Genomic DNA, 17,506 nt, shown 5'->3' on the forward strand with positions numbered 1-17,506 from the left:
TATAAGCATCTTTGGATTCGGAATCAGATGTCCAATTTTTTAAGGCAAACGAGGATTAACGTAAACCCACGTTTCTTTGGATTACTCCCAGGTATAGAATACAACAGTTAGAAGACAAATAAATGGGATCTGATTTATGTTAAAAATCTCTTCATCTCATATATCATCTAAAAAATGAATACCCAAAATAGGAAGGAAAAAAAAGAAAGAAAAATTATTGGACTACAACAAATAATCTCGTATAATAACTTTTTTCGTCATCGTCGCAATTAAAAGTCCTTGAGGATCTTTCGAACCTGCTCGAGCGTCACGAACAGGACCACCGTGAATGGACCCTGCCTGGAGATCGTGGGGATGAACCCTTTGTAGAGGGACATTGGTCCCTCCGCCCGCACCGTCTTCAAGGCACAGTCCAGTGCTCCTGCATAGGGCGGGACTGCCCCTGGCTCCACCTTCATGTTCATCACACGGGTCTTGATCACATCCACGGGGTTCGAGGCCACGGCTGCCACGAACCCAGCTGCAAAGCTGGCGGTCACATGGGTCCCAAGCCCGTCTGCCATGAGGTCGTTCCCTAGGATCGCCTCCTTCACCTGGTCGTACGTGGCGAGCTGGGAGGCTGTCACGATCATCGCGCGGTTCACCGTGAGGGATGAGCCCCGCCACAGGCTCGCCACCCCCTCCTGCCTCGTCATGCTCATGATCGCATCACCGACACCTCTGTATAGAGATGGTAATTATTAGATATTTTCGATATTTAAGTAACTTTGCTATCCAGATGTGCATCAATTTTATTTTTTTTTTGGGTTGAATATGTGCATGAATTGAGAATTGCCACTTGATGTCCGAAGAGAAGCAAATTTCAATATTTTAATATTTACATAATTTAAATATTGAAATTTCCCATTTAATTATTAACTATCATTTTAAAATTTCCCATATCATTGTTCATCTTTCCCATATAATTATTTTTGGCCGAATTCTATTATTAATATTTTTATTATATTACAACATCATCGTTTGTAGGGCAAAGCCTGGTTGTGTTCAATACCTGTAGTTGCGCCGCTGAGCTGCGGGAAGCCGGCCATCGGCTTGCATCCTCACCATCGCCACGTCTGCGGGGTTCCCCACGGCGGCCCCGATCCCACCGGCAACAAGACCCGCCGCTATCTTCCTCCCCAGCGGCATCTTGTTCGAGTCGGGGTCGGTCCATTTCTGCTTCAGCACGTCGTACAGCCCCATCCGGGTGGTCGAGTAGAGGGTCTGCCGGAGCACGGTGGCGGAAACCCCGGAGAAAAGAGCTGCAGCCCCCTCGGCCCGGACGATCCCGATGCCCACCGAGATAGGGCCGGGGCGGGGCGGCGCCGGGACGGCCGCGGGGAAGGCAGCTGCACGGCCAGAATTGAAGGCTAAGGAGGGCTGGAGGGCTGGGCTCGGGGCGGGTGCCCGGACCGGCTCGCCCTGGAGCTGCATTCGGACCTTGATGAGGTCCAGCGGGTGGGTGGAGCAGCCGGCGACGATCGAAGCAATGCCTCCTTCGGCGAATCCTTTAAGACCCATCTCGAAAAACTGATTCAAGAATCGAAAGTATTCAGCAAAAAAAAAAAAGATTCAAGAATCGAAAGAATCTTCGATATTCGTGAGAAGCTCTGAGAGAAGCAGAAACTGGGAGACTCCAATATATAGGATGTGGGGAGGGGAGGAAGAAGGGGCGAGGAAGGAAGGCTTGCGAGTGTGAGACGCGGAAGACTTTGGTCAATGACGCGATTTTTTATTTAATTCTAATTGGTCTTTTCAGGCTTGAATTAATTTATAAAAAAAAAGGGAAGAAAATTCTCGTGCTAGAAAGAGGAAACTCTCGATATATTGCGTTTCCGCTTAATGACGCGGTGATTCGGGAAAATCAACTATAGGAGAAGTCGAAAACTTGGATCCTATTATTGGGGCAATCCGATCAATTCCGAACTTCCGATAATCCAGAAGTTACTTTAACCATATATATAGTTATACGATACGGGAGTATAATTGGACTCAAAATTGTCCTACTATATGTTTTTCACTTACTTGTATCAAAAAATTGCTCAAAACAACGTTTTTTTTCCGATGGACTGCATAAGACAATGTTATTTATTGTTAATGTCTCTCGATATATTCTTTCCATTGGACCTTCCATATTCATTTTTAACTGAGAATTTTGATTCAATAATTGCATTTCCGAATGTCCGCATGTGTGTATTGAGTTTAAATGGTAACATATTTAATATTTTCAGTTTAAGTATTTAATATTTCAATTTAATTACTAACTACTTTTGTACTCAGTCCCATGTACAAAAAGAGAAAGTATCATAGGCGTTTTAGTCATATATGTTAAAATTTCCAAGTATATATATATATATATATATATGTATATGTATATGTATGTATGTAGGCATAGCATCATCGACCACTGAGAGGAGGGCGGGCAGTGGTTAACTGAGACCGGTCGGTTTATGTTTCTGTGCCGTGTGGGCGGTGGGGGTGCGTGGCTGATCAGATTGAAGACCTCGGCTTCAAATTGAAGACCTTTTGACTTTGGCCCACCCAATAGCTGTACAAGTATTACCATCTTCTTCTTCTTCCTTTTTTTTTTTTTTAAATCCTCATTATCCTCTAAATCCAACGTTGATTTAAACGTCGTTTATTTAATATTTATTTGTAAATTTTAGTTCTCTTACTTGTAGTCTAGAAACAGACAAGTTCATTATATAATTTCCAAATTGATTTATTGAGTTTATTATCTTTTACTTCCCTCTTTCGTGGGTTCGGTCATTAAGTCGCCACTTACGATTTATCTCATTATCCATTTCTTTAATATATTAAATTGGACAAAAAAAAAGGGAATTATATGGATAATTTTTCCTCTCTCGATTGTTTAACAGTAACAAGACCTCATGTATTCTTTCCTTGTATTATAGTTGGCGAGATCCATTTTGGCTTTCCTGCAGGATGACGATATTACTCTGAACTTATTCGAAATCGTTGTAAATTGATGAGCCAAGTTATAACTCATAAGAGAGTCGAGGTAGGTAATTGCGAGAAAATTATAAATGATCCTATCTCAAATAAACATGGTAAGAAAAAATCAATAAGAATTCTTTAATGAAAAGTAATTATGCTAATTATTCAAGTAATTAGCGCCGAGTCCTTAGTTTTATATATTTCGATTGGTGCTTCCTCACGTCAAGTGGCGAGATAGGATCACGCAATAATTTCTCGGTAATTGCGGCTTGCATTTGCATCGCCATCAGTGCATGATCCGGTAACCAAGGAAGATTATAACGAAATACGCGGAAAGATTCCTAGGAAGATGTTGATTTAGTGATTGTTGTCCTGTAAACGCCGTTCAGTTTCTGGTTGAATTTCCTGATTGGCCGAAAATGCATTAACTAGAAGGAAATAGTGAGTCCAAATCCTCAATATTTGGAAAATAAGTAAATAATAAATAAAGAAAGAGAGGGAACCAAATAATTCCGACGTTGTTGGAGTCAACGTTGTCGTTTAAAGTCCAAAGTCTTCATTGCTGAGCAATGGGACGAATATTGGGGAATTCTACACGAGAGTGACTGAGAGGAACATATGGTCTTGTTAATGTCAAGTCGTAAATCGTATACCCCCAGTGTAATTTGAAGCTTGTTAATGATCCAAAACATCTTCATCACCAGTGATCGTTGTAAGTAAAAGATGCCGGCGTAAATCATCAGGCAAACATCTCGATACAACTTGTACGAAAAGGCCAACACAGAACTTGGTCTTATATGGCCCTCTACAATTCACATATAACATTTAATATCCACTTGTCCAATTTGATAATTTAAGGCCCGTTTAATTTTAGGGTTAATTTTTTAAATTTTAACTTTAACTTTAATTTTACTCACTGCACAACAAAAGTTAAAAGTACAATTATTATTTTTTCCTTTTTTCTTCAATTTTTTTAACCATTTTAATTTAATTTTTAATATTAAATTCCCTCAATTATTCATTACTTTTTCATACATTTTTCTTAAATTCAACAACACAATCATTACAATCCAATTAAAATTAAAATCAACCAATTAAAATCAAAATATAACTCTAAAACCAAACGCACTCTAAAGGTGCATATGGATTCAGCACAAGTTCCAGGTATCATTAATTCCCAGCTACTTGGTTTCAGGTTGAGTAGTCAAATATTTCAGCAAATTGCAGCCAATTATCCAAAGACTCTTCTTCAGTTCAGTTGATTCTTCAAAGCTCAAACTTCAGATAATTGTTCAAAAATCATGTATGTGCATCAGAATAAGGGCATCTTTACAAACTTTACTGAGGATGATTAGACATTGTTCGTCCCGATAATCAAAATTATAATGGCGAGAAAAAACGACATGTACATTTTGCTGTCGTCTTTTATGTGTAGATTTGTGACCTTTGAGAGAATGATTAGAGTGAATAACATGCCCACAGAAGAATCAGAAAGGAAAGGAAAAGAAAAAATCAAATATGAAGAAGGGCAAAAAAAAAAAAAAGGACAATTATCAAATTAAAAGAAAAACGAAAAATGAAAAGAAATCGTCGCCTGAGAGATTCGAACTCTCGCGGGGAAACCCCATGTACTTAGCAGGCACACGCCTTAACCACTCGGCCAAAGCGACGAGTCATGCCCTTGTTGGCACGTCAATTATAGATCAATCTTTTTGAGTGCACGGTTAATTTCCTCTACATACAATGGGAAATGGCAGTCATCCGGTTTACCGTTTAAACTAGTCAAACGCGCGGGCCTTTGCATAAATTTGATTGGATCATACGGGAAATGATTTTGTCATATCAAATATATAAATTATTGAGTATCTGATGAGGGGTTTTATGGGAAAATACAAAATGAGTCAATAACATTCATTTTCTTCACTATGATATAAGTAGTTATAAAGACAATCATTCTCGTCTCTCGAATATAATGTGAGAGTTATACAGATATCGTTCCATTTGACATCTCTATGCTATGTAGTATGTCGATGTCACACCTATAGTGGTTACCGGAATGGTAGCAACGACTTGGATTTGATCAGTAAATGGGAAAAATATATAAGAAAAACACTTGACGTTTGGGTTGCTGCAGTAAATGATGGTTGATGTGCCTTTCCCCAGAGGCTCACGTATGCTAAAATCTGGTCGATCTAATGCACATCAACTGCTGAGGGTCCTCCTCTTCGACTATGGCCACTTGGTCAGCTTGAAGTAATTGCTTTGTAGATGTTGGGCTCGCTTCTGATGTCAATTCTACTGCAGGACTCGACTGCTTTTTGCCATTCTCTCGAGTTTTCCTTCAAGCATGAGTCGCAGCTACCTGCATCTCCATTTAAAAATGACGTCGCACCACGAGTTGAGAGAAAGGCCGACGATGATAGGCTCTCGTCCAACGAATAGAGCGCTGTCGTTCGCGCGATTTTACTGTACATACATACATATAATAGATTTTCACAAAAAGGTTCTCGTTCTGGAGTTGCTCCAGGATGTTTGCGAAATCCTTATAACGCCTATTCACATTGCCTGGTTCGTTCATTTTCTTCGGAAGACCCTTTCACAATGCCCCTTAAAATAACCTTGTATGAAACGTGAGTGACACCTCTTCCTCATGAAAGAGCACATTACAACACAGACCTCTCTGATTGACCGTTACCGGAGGAACTTCAAGTTCGAGGAGAGCAAAGGGACCCTCATATGTCTTGGTACGTTCTCCCGGCACCGATCAAGCTATGTTCTCCTTCCAAGAACTGAGCAACAAGAATGCATTGCAGAGGATGTGTCAAAGAAAAAGAAAAAGAATAAGCTGTTTCTGCACTCCAACTAATACGTGGAACACAGAAAAGGGAACGTAAATGTAGCTCCAACTCTAAAAATGGCAAACCATTGAACATGCAAACTCCAACACACACTCACACACAGACGCAACACGGAACAAAAACCAAAACCAATTTCACAGCAAATCTCCTGACCATTCCCACTCACGACATGACATGCAAAAATCCAACATATGAAAAATCCCAACCCACAAAAATAAAAGCATTCATGTCCTGTCCTGTCCAATCCCCATCCCCTGTTTCATTCAAATCAGCAAACGGCTCAACTCATTTCTCTCCCAGCCCACCAATTGACATCTATCCTTCTCCCCTTATATTCATTCCCCAATTTCCATATCTCCCCTCTTAACCCCTCCTCAACCCATAATAGACAAGGAGAAAATCTTGACAAAGTTGGAAGAACAAAGAGAAGAGAAGAGCTCCCCCCTCCGGCTTATCCTCCGATGGCTCGCTAATCGCTTCTGCTCCTGACTCAATCCCATACGCGTCCCTAATGGGTCGGCACCGCTAAGGTGTTTTCGTTCCTTCAAAGCCGTGATTGAGTTTTGAGCCGTTCGAGCTGGGGCCCGAATGTAAAGACCTGATATGGAGGTGGAGCGGGTGAGGCAATTGATACTGTTATCGACCAGGTTATCGCAAAGTAGCCGTGTCGCTCTTGTGGGTGGGAATCACACAGCCGCAAGGTTCTGTACTCGCTAGGAGACCAGTATCATTAATCCGTACTCGCAGCCTCTCCCTCTTCCTCCCTTTCGCCTTTCTCTTACTTTTGCCAAAACAAAACTTCCTTCCCTTTCTGTTCTAATATATATTCATTCATGTCCTTTATTTTCTTGCTCCTCATTTGCTCATCTTCCTCGCACAAGATACCTCCCGACCTCAATCGCCTCTGATCATATATACATTCGTTGATCGATATAGGAATTTCCCTTTATTTCAAAAATCTCTTAGGAGAGTTAGATCTGCCTGCCGATCATGGCGACAGAACTGTGCCATAATAGTTTCAATTTGAAGCAACCAAAGAAGTTTAGACGTCTCAGGGCCAGCAGCCTCGGGTTTGATGTCGATGGGGCCAATTATCTTATCGTAAAGCTCCCCAGTTCGCGTGTCGTGACGATTCTCGTCCTTTCTGTGATCTTGGCATGTGCCATCGTTTCGTTTCCCTGGTTCCGTTCAGTTTTCGGCAGATCCATGAACTCGTATGATGCCGCTTTTGATGATCCTGTCAACTTGGAGATCGTGCCAGTGCTTTTCAATGACTTGGCAAATGAAGGCCTGCTGAGAACAGGACAGAAGGCATTGTTTATAACCGACGGTGATGATGGGGTGGCGAGTCTAAGCTCCTCGGTTCTACGAGACGACATTGAGATGGATCAGATCCATGTGATGGACTTAGATCGTCAGAGTTCAATCCGTGAAGAGAGTTTCGATTTTGTCTTCACTTACGGGTATGAAGCTGCATCGACGTTCATTGACAAAGCCCTCAAGATGGATGGTGTTCTTGCCGTCCAACTAAGCGAGGACCCTTCTGAAATGTTTGAAGTACCATCCAATTATAGGATCGTCTACTTTAGGAAGTTCAATTCCCCAATCCTAGCCATGAGGAGGCTGGGACGTGAGCAGGCTGATGATGATGCCTCTCCTGGACAGAGGAGGCTGATGGGGACGGCAACAGAGGAGGAGAAGAAGGCTGCGCTGAGGAACCTTGAGGATGTGCTGCTTGAGCCGCCACGGTCCGCGTCCAGGAGGTCGAGCAGGTACCTAAAGAAGACTAGGTACCTGCCTGACCTGATGGGCGACAGGCTGGCACTGGAGAGGTACCCAAGGCGAGTATTCATCGATGTAGGGATGCCAGAGAAGGATTCTGGGGGGAGCAGCAGCACAGAATGGTTTGCCGAGAACTACCCGACCAGGAACCTGGACTTTGAGATGTACACAATCGAGACGGTAGGGGAGGAGGACCAGGAGGCGGAAGTGGCACAGGGCCAGGCCGAGGCACAGGACCGTGGCGGGATGTCGGAGTGGCTGAGGGCAAACGTGAGGGAGGAGGAATACGTGGTGATGAAGGCGGAGGCGGAGGTGGTGGAGGAGGTGATGATGAGCAGAGCCATAAGGCTTGTGGATGAGCTTTTCTTGGAGTGCAAGCCAAGGGGAAGGAGTAGGAGGGCTTATTGGGAATGTTTGGCTTTGTATGGAAGGCTTAGGGATGAGGGTGTAGCTGTGCATCAATGGTGGGGCTAAACCAAATTTCCTTCTAAAAATCAAATTTGTGCTCAAACAATTCATTGTATTCCCTTTCTCATGTAATATCTGTTTTTTTCCTTCTTTAAGTTTCGGTTTGATTTTCTTGTTGAGGTTGTGTTCTTGAGAGAGAGGTGAGAGGATAGAGCCGGAAAAAGTGGCCTTTTTATGCCGTCACTTGTAAACTAATATCTTGAGCTGAACTTTCGCAGTGTAGATATGAGGGGCGTTCGAGTTCTACTATCTGTCATTTAACATGCTCTTTGTTCTTTCATTGATCTAATATCATCTCTTGGAACATCCATATGGTTCACGGAACTTGGAACAGGCCCATGATACCGGCGTAATTGTGCCCCGGTTGACAAAAACAGAATTCCTTGTCTGCATTATGCTTGGAAACATCCATAGGAGTTACAGAACAGAACAACTCCTTTTTCGAGCAAAAATTTTCCATGGCCGCAACCATTCTTTATTCTCAATCTGACAACAAGGCCTTGATTGATTCAGAGAAAGATCATCGAAGAGAGATAGGAAGCTATACGATATCATAACAACATTAATCAATTCAAAGACCAAATAAAGTTCGGACATCGTCAGTTGCAGAGCTCCCTGGCAATGCCTATCTGGGAATTGGCAGTGTCGAACATTACCCTGAGGTTCTGCTGCTGCAGATTGGCGATCACATTCAGCACTGAGTTCACGTTGTTCGGTGCCGCTGCCATCGCCAGGCAGGCCAGCGACCCTGCGCTGCTGTGTATCAGGCTGTTCTCAAGGGGCAGCTTCAGGTCGAGGCCTTGGAAGTGGAATGCTATGATTGGGGCCGCAGCCTCATTCGTGGCCGTGAAGCATGTGTCGAAGGCCCCAAGGCTTGAGAATGGGCCCTGGACCTGCTTCCGGAACTCATCACGCACCGCTGTGTAGATTGGCTGGACGAACCGGGTGATCACCGTGCCGGAGTCGATGATGGTCCCGGCACCAGTAGTGGGGTTGAAGGCTAGGAATTTCGGGTCAATGGGAACGAGGACCCGACCCACGCTTATGCCGGTCAGGTTGACATAGTAGAGGGAAGGGCGGTGCGGGTTCTTCAAGAGTGGGGTGGTCTGGATCCTCTTAGGCTGGCTTGCTGGACCGAGCTTGAGTGAGCCCGAGAAGTAGTAGGACCGGAAGCTGGGCAGGCAGTACGAGAAAACACCTGAGTAGAGCGAGCCAGTCTGAGACAATAACGACATCGGGCCACGACCCAAGCCCAACAAGCCCTCTGGCGGGATGGACCGGCCGGAGATAGCAGTTATGCACCCAAAGGCATAGTTGGAGACCGCGTCTTTGCCCAAGGTAAGGGAGTCTTTGACTAGGGTGGCAGCCAAGGAGGAATCTCCACCGTATGACCGATTGAAGAAGCACGCTCCGGCTCCTGTAGCGGGGCATTGGAGCCCCTGGACCTGGGTGCACTGGGGCAAGGAACAGTCGAGTGAGCTGTATGACGTGGAGGAATTCGGGGAGAACATGGTGGAGGAGCATCCCGTGCAGCCGGCGCACGGGGCCCACGTGGCATCGTAGCTGTTGTCCAGGACCATGTACATTGTCTGGCCAGGGGTCCCAAGCTTGACTCTGACAACATAGTTACCTATGCCAAGGACCTGCTGGCCCGGCGCAATGGGCACGGACACGACCTTCTGAGCCACTAGGGATGACAGGTACCTGAGTCGGGCTGGGTCCTTTGCGGCCATATTGAGGACCGTGTTGACCCAATTGGGCTCCGGCTTGGGGGGGTCAAACGGGGAACATTTGCCGTAAACATGGATGATGGAGAGGTCGGATTGGGTGGCACACGGGTCAGCTGCCTGTGTGCATGAGATGAGAAGGGCGAAGAAGAGGAGAGCTTTCGTGGGCATGTCCATGGCTTTTTCTGTTTGGCTGCTAAAGCTAGAGCAAAGATTGGGATACTTTGCATGAGGAGCTCGGGGATATATATCAAGTGTTCGCGGATCGGAGTTACCGAAACACCCTTCAGTCATTGGAATTATTTATTAAGTACTATTTGATAAATTCGTTTGGAAACGTACTATGTTTAGAAAATATGAGAGATTGTAATATGGATTCAGTCCAGTGACGCAAACAACTCACATTAATCATAAGAAATGTAAAAGACCAATAATCATGCTCGAAGAAAACTCGTTGCGCTGATTCAGCGGATTCTACAAACTTATCGATCGCGTGCTATATTGAAAATTTCCAGGGGTAGGATATAGACTGGCAAGCTCAACAAGAATAGGCCAAAATCGATTGAGAAAAATGTTAGGAGATGGGAGGATGGATAAAGGTGGTCCCATTTGTTTGGGAAGGAAAAGAGGTGAAGCTAAAAGACAACATGTTGTGCTCTTTTGGTTTTGGTTTTGGTTTCTTATGAATGGGAGGAAAATGACATTTTTGGAGCCCAAAAACAGCGAAGGAGGTCCATTTGATCCAATATAAAAGAACGTCGTTACTATCTTCTTGGTAATACTTGCCCTTCATGTTCAATATTTTTGCGGAAATGCCACTATATGGTTCACTTTGGGACATCACATGGGTGTTCATTCAAAAATTGGATGAAGAATAATTGCAGAAAGAATCTTTTCAGATAGGTCTATTCCAAGATCTTATTATCAAAATTTTGTCCTTTGGTTCAGAAGGACGCTTATTCGCATATATTTCATTTGCAATTTATGCAGTCCAATCCAATCTCTCGTTTTGGTGAACATAAGAAAGTCAACAAACTATAGTATGTATCATAACTAGGATGCACAAGAGAATCGTGTAACGATGTTAGTAACACCGAACTGCAACGATCTTGAAGGATCCTTTGGCAGAATGCATCAAAAACTTCATTAACCATGAACACCCGTTGGTCTCCCAAGCTCCATCCTCTGCTTGGCCATGCAGAGCTATCTAAGGATCGAGGACAAAAGGGTAATTTCAGTTAGGGGAAACTCACGTGAATACAATTTTGGACGGCGCCAAAGTTGTCCGGTAATAACCAAAGTGGATTTATTCAAGTGATTCGGCGGTTGTTCTGCTTAAACAATGTCCCGAGTTAGAATCATCGTAAATGAAGAAAATTTATGCTGTGAGACTTTTACTCCTCGGTGGGTCAACCTGACTTGATTGGATTAGTCGGGACTCAATTGAATTTTTAAATAACAGGGTTCATATTAAAAAAAAAAAAAGTTGTCCCGTAATGGGCCGATGCGGTCGGTCACGGGTTTCGCTTAAATGACTTTCCTTCTCCTTCTCTTGGGCCCGGGGCCCCCTGCATTTCTTTCCCCCCTTCATGGAGTTTATACCCCCCCCCCCCCCCCCCCCCCCCCCCCCCCCCCATTTTTGAATAAATAGCAGCTCAATTATTATTGCCTATGAACTAAAAGGAAGTACAATTAGTCACGGGTTCTTGGATCCCACCCTAAAAACATCCTAATATATTTTATAAGGAGGATTCTGAGTTTTATCTTATTAATTTTTGTTCTATATGAATACTTTGTAAGTTCTCAAGGACATATCAATTCGTCATATCTATCATGCAAGTGGTTTAATAGAAAGTATTTTCTTGTATAATTTTAGAGTAATTCGAACTTGATGTTCATCGAGGAAGTCGCTATATTTAATCATCAGGCAAATTCTACTCCTATTGAGTCTTGGGTATGTATTGAATATATAATAGTCTTTGAAAATCTCACTATGTATATACACACACACACAAAATCAGGAACATGAGTAATTTCACATTGTATAATATAAGATATTAATTAAGGGTACCAACTTTGATTTTTTTTTTTTGTATAAGATGTCATGAATTTTATTTTTTGACCAAAAAAGGTACGAACTTTGATTTTTTTCACATTAGGCACTACGCCATTTTCCATCCATTTTGCTGATGAGGTGAAAAACGGTATCTACGTGACGAATGCTGCCACGTCACGTCAATAAAAATAATACAAAATACAAAAAAAAAAAGAGGAGAAAAACTTTGATCGGAGAAAGAGTGAGGGCCCCCGGCCGACCACTGCCCACTACTAGCAGCCACCCCCCTGATTGGAGTCACCGACGACCCAAATTGGAGGGGCAGTGGCCGACGGTGGGCGGTACCATTTCTCCGATCAAAACCTTTTTTTTTTTTTGTAATTTTGTAATTCTTTTTGCTAATGTGACATGACACTGTCTGTCACATAATCCATACGATTACGAAGCTGCAGATTGTACGTTCACATCGAACCTTTTCGTTTCTTAACATATATCTAACCTATAAAGAAGAGACGAAGAGGAAAACGATGACATCAATGCCTAGCAAGCGATCAAGTCCTGTTTTTCGGAACTGAACGCCAAAGAAAAAGTACTATGCGGTACCGGAGAATTTACTCTTTAACGGATAAAATGCTCTTTTGGCTTTGTCTGAGTCACCATGGAATAGGAATTAATAATTACTGAGCAAAGCAAGTGGTGGTTTCCTAATCCGATCCTCTGCGGAACGGAAAAAGAAAACAAAGCTTTCACTTTCAAACACCCCCCTGGCCTTCACGGAATCACAAAGAGAGCCCGCCCCCACCTTGGTCACGAGAATGCCAATGTTCGAAACTTGAAAAGTACAATACCCTTTTTACACCTAGAAAACATCCAAAAGCATCCAATTCCCGTTAATATCTCCGAATTTCGACCGGTATTGCAGGACCGCTCCGGAAAGATCATACAATTTTCATATGCTTACTTCTCACCACGTGATGCAGCCGAACGATGGATCTTGGGGAGAAACTGCTTCCGGCATTTACCAAGGTGAACAGTGGAAAACCGACGCAAATGGTGTTCCCGAGCTGTACCGTGATTTCGAGAATATTTTCCCGATCAAGGCAGTTCATTGAAAGTAGAGTCCAGAACGGATCTTTCATGTGCACGTTGTTTTCTGGGTCATGACAAAAGAAAAGCCACCACCTTCAGTACATGATCCCGAGTGGCCCGCGTCCTACCCATTGTTGAAATTCAAGGACTGGCTTAAGGCTTGTTTAATAACCTAAACTAAGTACTGAAATAAATTTTTCAGAACTTAATTAGATTTAACCTTAGTTTGATAAATGCAAATGAAATTGACTTAATTGATTAAGTTAAGTCAAAGTCAGCAGTGAGAAATTAAGTACAAAATTTCTACTTATTTTCTGACTCAACGTGCTCATTTCAGAGAAAACGTTTTAATATTTTCAATGGTACTCCTGAACTTTTTCAAATTTTCAATTGGGTCCCATTTCCCAAATTTCATCAGATTGATTTGCTTTTTGTTTTATGTTTCTAAGAGCGGTCTGATCCTTCTCATCCCGCTCCTGGTGTTCGAACTAGTCATTAATGGCCGGCAACATTGGTACCATTTCGGTATGCGGAGACAATCAATCAATACATATGTATCTGAAATCTGATTCAAATCCAATATAACACCTATGGATACATAAAAAATGTATTGAATCGATTGAGGTCGTCGGGGACCTCGTCTGAGCGGTGGTGGTCGGGATCGAGGCCACCACCACTCGGGAATTGAGGTTCGACCCCCCTCAAATCAAAGAGAGAGACAGGGGACGAACCCTGATCCGACAAGGTTACCGGCGACCCCTAGTGTCGCCGACAACCTCAATTATGGCGATGGTGGCCATAATCGGAGGCCGCCGCCGCCCTCTCCCTCTCCGATTGAAACTGAACTTTGATCCAATTTTTTAGTGATTTTTATTTTTTTGTATTTCTGAATTTTTAAAAATTAAATAAAATGTGGGCAAAAGCGAAGAGAGTTAAAAGTATTAGGCACTAACATAAATATAGTCTCAGCCATTCTAATTTTACCTAACCAGACACTTTTCACTTAATCATTTAAGCACTTATTTTATTTAGATCTTAAATTTTCAACACTTAAAATTAAGTCTAAACGAACACAACCTTATATTGATGAGGTGGTCACCCAAGATCAGATCATACAAGTGGGACGACATTCATATGTTCGCAACTGTCTTCCACTGGATTGTAACCTAACTACAGGGAACAACACACGATTTGCAGGCAGCATATATTGAGAGTAAATCAAGAGAGGTTAGAGTAGAACCTGTGCTTGTGTGTTTCCGGTATAAACTTAGCAGATTGGAGAGACGGGAAGGATCAAGAACAATAATGAGAAAAATAATGAAATTTTTTTTTTCCCTTTCCCATTGTTTTGATCAAAAAGCAGACACCGACACAGCAATAACAAAACCATATATATATATATATATATATATAGATATAATTATAGTACAGACAAACAAACGGATTGTCCATACTCACCATTGACAGATCAGAGAAAGCAAAGAACGAATATTGAGCAAACCATTGAATAATTTATCATAAGAGATTGATGGCACAGACTGAACATATCTTCCCCCCGAAACCACCATAAGATCTTCAGCGAGGTATAGCAGAAGCATAGTTCCTTCGTCTCCATGTCGGCTTAGACACGAGTCGCGAAGAGACACAGGTAGCACACCACCAAACTGCAACAGCAGATTAAACACAAACAGATGTACCCTTTAGAAAAGGACTTAAGTGAAAGAGATGAGAAGCACTAGTCAAAGCCTAAGGGTCACCAAGTATTGGATCAAGAGCATAACACCTGAGATCATTTATAGTTTCATGCTTGCTCATAAAAGAGGATATCAGAAGAACAGAAAAGAAACAGATGCATGATGAGAATTTGTTGTGCCCGCCCCCGACATTTTTGGGACAAGAAAAGAAAGACATCTGATGAAATACCATATTTCCGCTCAAGAACTTGGGTTGTCCTTTATGATGATAACTGGGCACTGGGCGTGATTGGTGCAGTAGTTGCTCACACTTCCCAAGAACATCCTGCAAGTATCGATGGTTCATTCAGCATAATGGAGATCAAACTGTTGGTCTGAACTGATGGTTAGATGCATGAGTAGCGCAATGATAACAAACCAAATTCTGTTTCCACCAATCAATTAAACAATATGCTCTAAAGTATGAGCCAGAACATAGTGAAAAACCAAATCCAATGAAACTATTCGCTCACTCCATCTGGACTTTGAACTGTAACTAAGATAACACAATGGGTAAGAGCGAACAGGCAGTCAGTTTATGCCTAATTTGCTCCACATATAGTTCTTCTAATCACATTGTCTACCGAACCTGACAAAATATGAATTGATCTTGTCCAATATCCACCATAGAATGAATACATTTATCTCAAATTATTCATAATGTCAACTGCACTTGTTCAGAATAATCAATCCATAATGATATGTTCTCATGGAAAGAAAGCCATATTTTTAGGAGGTTATTAAGATTCTGTTTGTGACTAAAACAAAGAAGAAATAAAACTAGAAAAACAAAAAAGCTACCGATGGATACCAAGCAGCTTAACATCATTAGGTATATGCAGAGGTTGACAAGAAAGAATATGGGGCGAATTGTTTTTAACAGTTTCGGCAAGATTCAACTTCTCCATTGCATCCGGGTCTCTGTCCCAGATTACAAACACTAACAGGCTTAACAATGCTCAGGTAACACGTGAATTATATTATGAGACAGCTCTATCTACTATCTCCCTTTCCCCTACTCTTCTTATATACATATTATGTGAATTTTCATACTACATGCTCATGAATAGCAACTGGCACTATAATTGGGCATTGAACAACTGAACTATAGCAAGGACCATGTTCAATTGATCTGGCAGGTTAAACAAATTGTGCAGACACTCGATGCTCAAAAGTTACTTGGTTAGGAGGGGATAACCTTTTAATAGGACCAAAAGCTCGGCACCCCATCACTAGCAGGTCAGCGTGCAAGTTCTCAGCAACTTCACAAATCTTTTCCTTTGGATCCCCAATCACCACTTGGGTTTTGACATTAGGCTGCAATGAAGGATGGGTCTCAAATAAAGGCATATACAGTGTTATCATAATTACAAAGAGCTTCAGCCACAGGCTTCAGAAGAATCAGAAGCCCACGGGATGTTGAGTAACTGGACCTTCCAGGGCAAATATCCCCCAAAGCTTACTCAATAATCAAATGTTAACATGAGAGTACATGCGCCAATAAAAACTGTCTGCTCCCTTACGTAAACGCAGTAATTTTCAGCATTAGCATGAGTTTGTCACCATCTGGTGATTTTTTGGACGGAATCAACAAAGAACTAAAAAGCACTTGCTGAGAATAAAGCCACCAGGACAAAGTTCATCCGAATCATAACACCAATGTGTTAATGAAACCAAAGCAAACTGAGCAAACTGCTGGAATGTGAAGCTTAATCTCCCAACGTGTCAGAATCAATGGCAGTGTTAAATATAGGACACTGGGTGACTTAAGACCATGGTTGTCATATCTCAGGTATAAATACTAATCTTCCATTATGCTTTACCAAGCAATACAAGAAGTCATGAAATGAACCCTTATTTCTTATATGCCTTTGATGAATCGACGAGATAGAGAGAGAGATACCGCAGCATTCTTCTCAGCACATATCTTCTGGGCATGATCCATTATAGCCTGCGTGATCCGCTTCTGATGCGCCTCAATAGCCGCAGTAAATGCAGGAACCTCAAAGTCACCTGATCATTTCATTTGCCCCCACTAATCAGAATCAAAACAAGCAAGTGGCTTTGTAGTTTTTTTTTTTTTTTTTTTGGATAAATGATGAAACTTCATTGATAACAGATGAATTTACATCAGAAACCAATACCATTTTCCTCTATACGGAGTAAAATAAAAAATACCCAAGAGCTACTCCCAAGTCAACTAGTTGCAGTATCAAAATGGTGAAACATATGCCTCGCAATGATAGAGTGGCTTTGTAGTTCCCACAAGCTGTGCATATCAAGTAACCTTAGCTTCAATTATCAGTTAAATGCGAGCGATTGAATTGTTCTAAAGATTGCAGTCCAACACATCAAAGAGTCTCATCTACAGAGGGCAGGGCTTCGATATCAAATCAAAGCGAAATCGGGGGGAAGAGCAATTCGATCCTTTTTAATTTTTATCTCAAAAAAAAAAAAAAAGATTTTTGATGGTGCCCATTAATCACAAGAGAGGAACGAGTGGGGAAGTGGAGCTTAACTGGGGCCGCCGAAGGGTATGGCGCCAGGGTTGAGGCCGGCGACGATGGACGGGGCAGACTGGACGTGGAGGATGACGAAGGAGCTGGGAGATTCCTCGGTGGACGGTCGGAGCTTGAGGTTGTCGAGGGCCCACCGGAGAGCGTTCATGCTCTCCTCGCTGCCGTCCACGGCCACGATCACGCAGCCCAGGTCACTTCCGGCCATTGATTCTCTCTATCCCTCTCTCTCTCTCTCTCTCTCTCTCAGAGCTCAGCTCCTCACTGATAAGTTGCAGCG

At 42.6% G+C, this 17,506-nt stretch overlaps 4 protein-coding genes and 1 non-coding gene across 5 annotated transcripts; 1 reads left to right on the top strand and 4 right to left on the bottom strand.

Moving 5' to 3' along the window:
- Positions 1–55: 55 nt before the first annotated feature.
- On the bottom strand, positions 56–1,660 carry LOC116206165 (mitochondrial uncoupling protein 4). The gene is made up of 2 exons (XM_031538957.1): positions 1,052–1,660; positions 56–720 (listed from the first exon to the last, which is right to left on the bottom strand). The coding sequence occupies exons 1-2, from the start codon at positions 1,558–1,560 to the stop codon at positions 270–272; spliced, it is 960 nt and encodes a 319-aa protein (XP_031394817.1). The 5' UTR covers positions 1,561–1,660; the 3' UTR covers positions 56–269.
- Positions 1,661–4,585: 2,925 nt separating this feature from the next.
- Positions 4,586–4,667, bottom strand: TRNAS-GCU. The gene has a single exon. It is a non-coding gene; the product is annotated as a tRNA-Ser (tRNA).
- A 2,178-nt stretch (positions 4,668–6,845) lies between these two features.
- On the top strand, positions 6,846–8,111 carry LOC116202947. Its single transcript, XM_031534586.1, has one exon. It carries the CDS (start codon positions 6,846–6,848, stop codon positions 8,109–8,111), a length of 1,266 nt encoding a protein of 421 aa, XP_031390446.1.
- A 358-nt stretch (positions 8,112–8,469) lies between these two features.
- On the bottom strand, positions 8,470–10,062 carry LOC116205093 (aspartyl protease AED3). Its single transcript, XM_031537565.1, has one exon. It carries the CDS (start codon positions 10,007–10,009, stop codon positions 8,705–8,707), a length of 1,305 nt encoding a protein of 434 aa, XP_031393425.1. The 5' UTR covers positions 10,010–10,062; the 3' UTR covers positions 8,470–8,704.
- Positions 10,063–14,288: 4,226 nt separating this feature from the next.
- Positions 14,289–17,506, bottom strand: LOC116202311 (universal stress protein PHOS34). The gene is made up of 5 exons (XM_031533832.1): positions 17,230–17,506; positions 16,614–16,723; positions 15,909–16,027; positions 14,901–14,996; positions 14,289–14,641 (listed from the first exon to the last, which is right to left on the bottom strand). Exons 1-4 carry the CDS (start codon positions 17,432–17,434, stop codon positions 14,912–14,914), a joined length of 519 nt encoding a protein of 172 aa, XP_031389692.1. The 5' UTR covers positions 17,435–17,506; the 3' UTR covers positions 14,289–14,641; positions 14,901–14,911.

This window comes from Punica granatum, chromosome 4 (assembly GCF_007655135.1).
Source record: "Punica granatum isolate Tunisia-2019 chromosome 4, ASM765513v2, whole genome shotgun sequence".
NCBI classification, from domain to species: Eukaryota; Viridiplantae; Streptophyta; class Magnoliopsida; order Myrtales; family Lythraceae; genus Punica; species Punica granatum.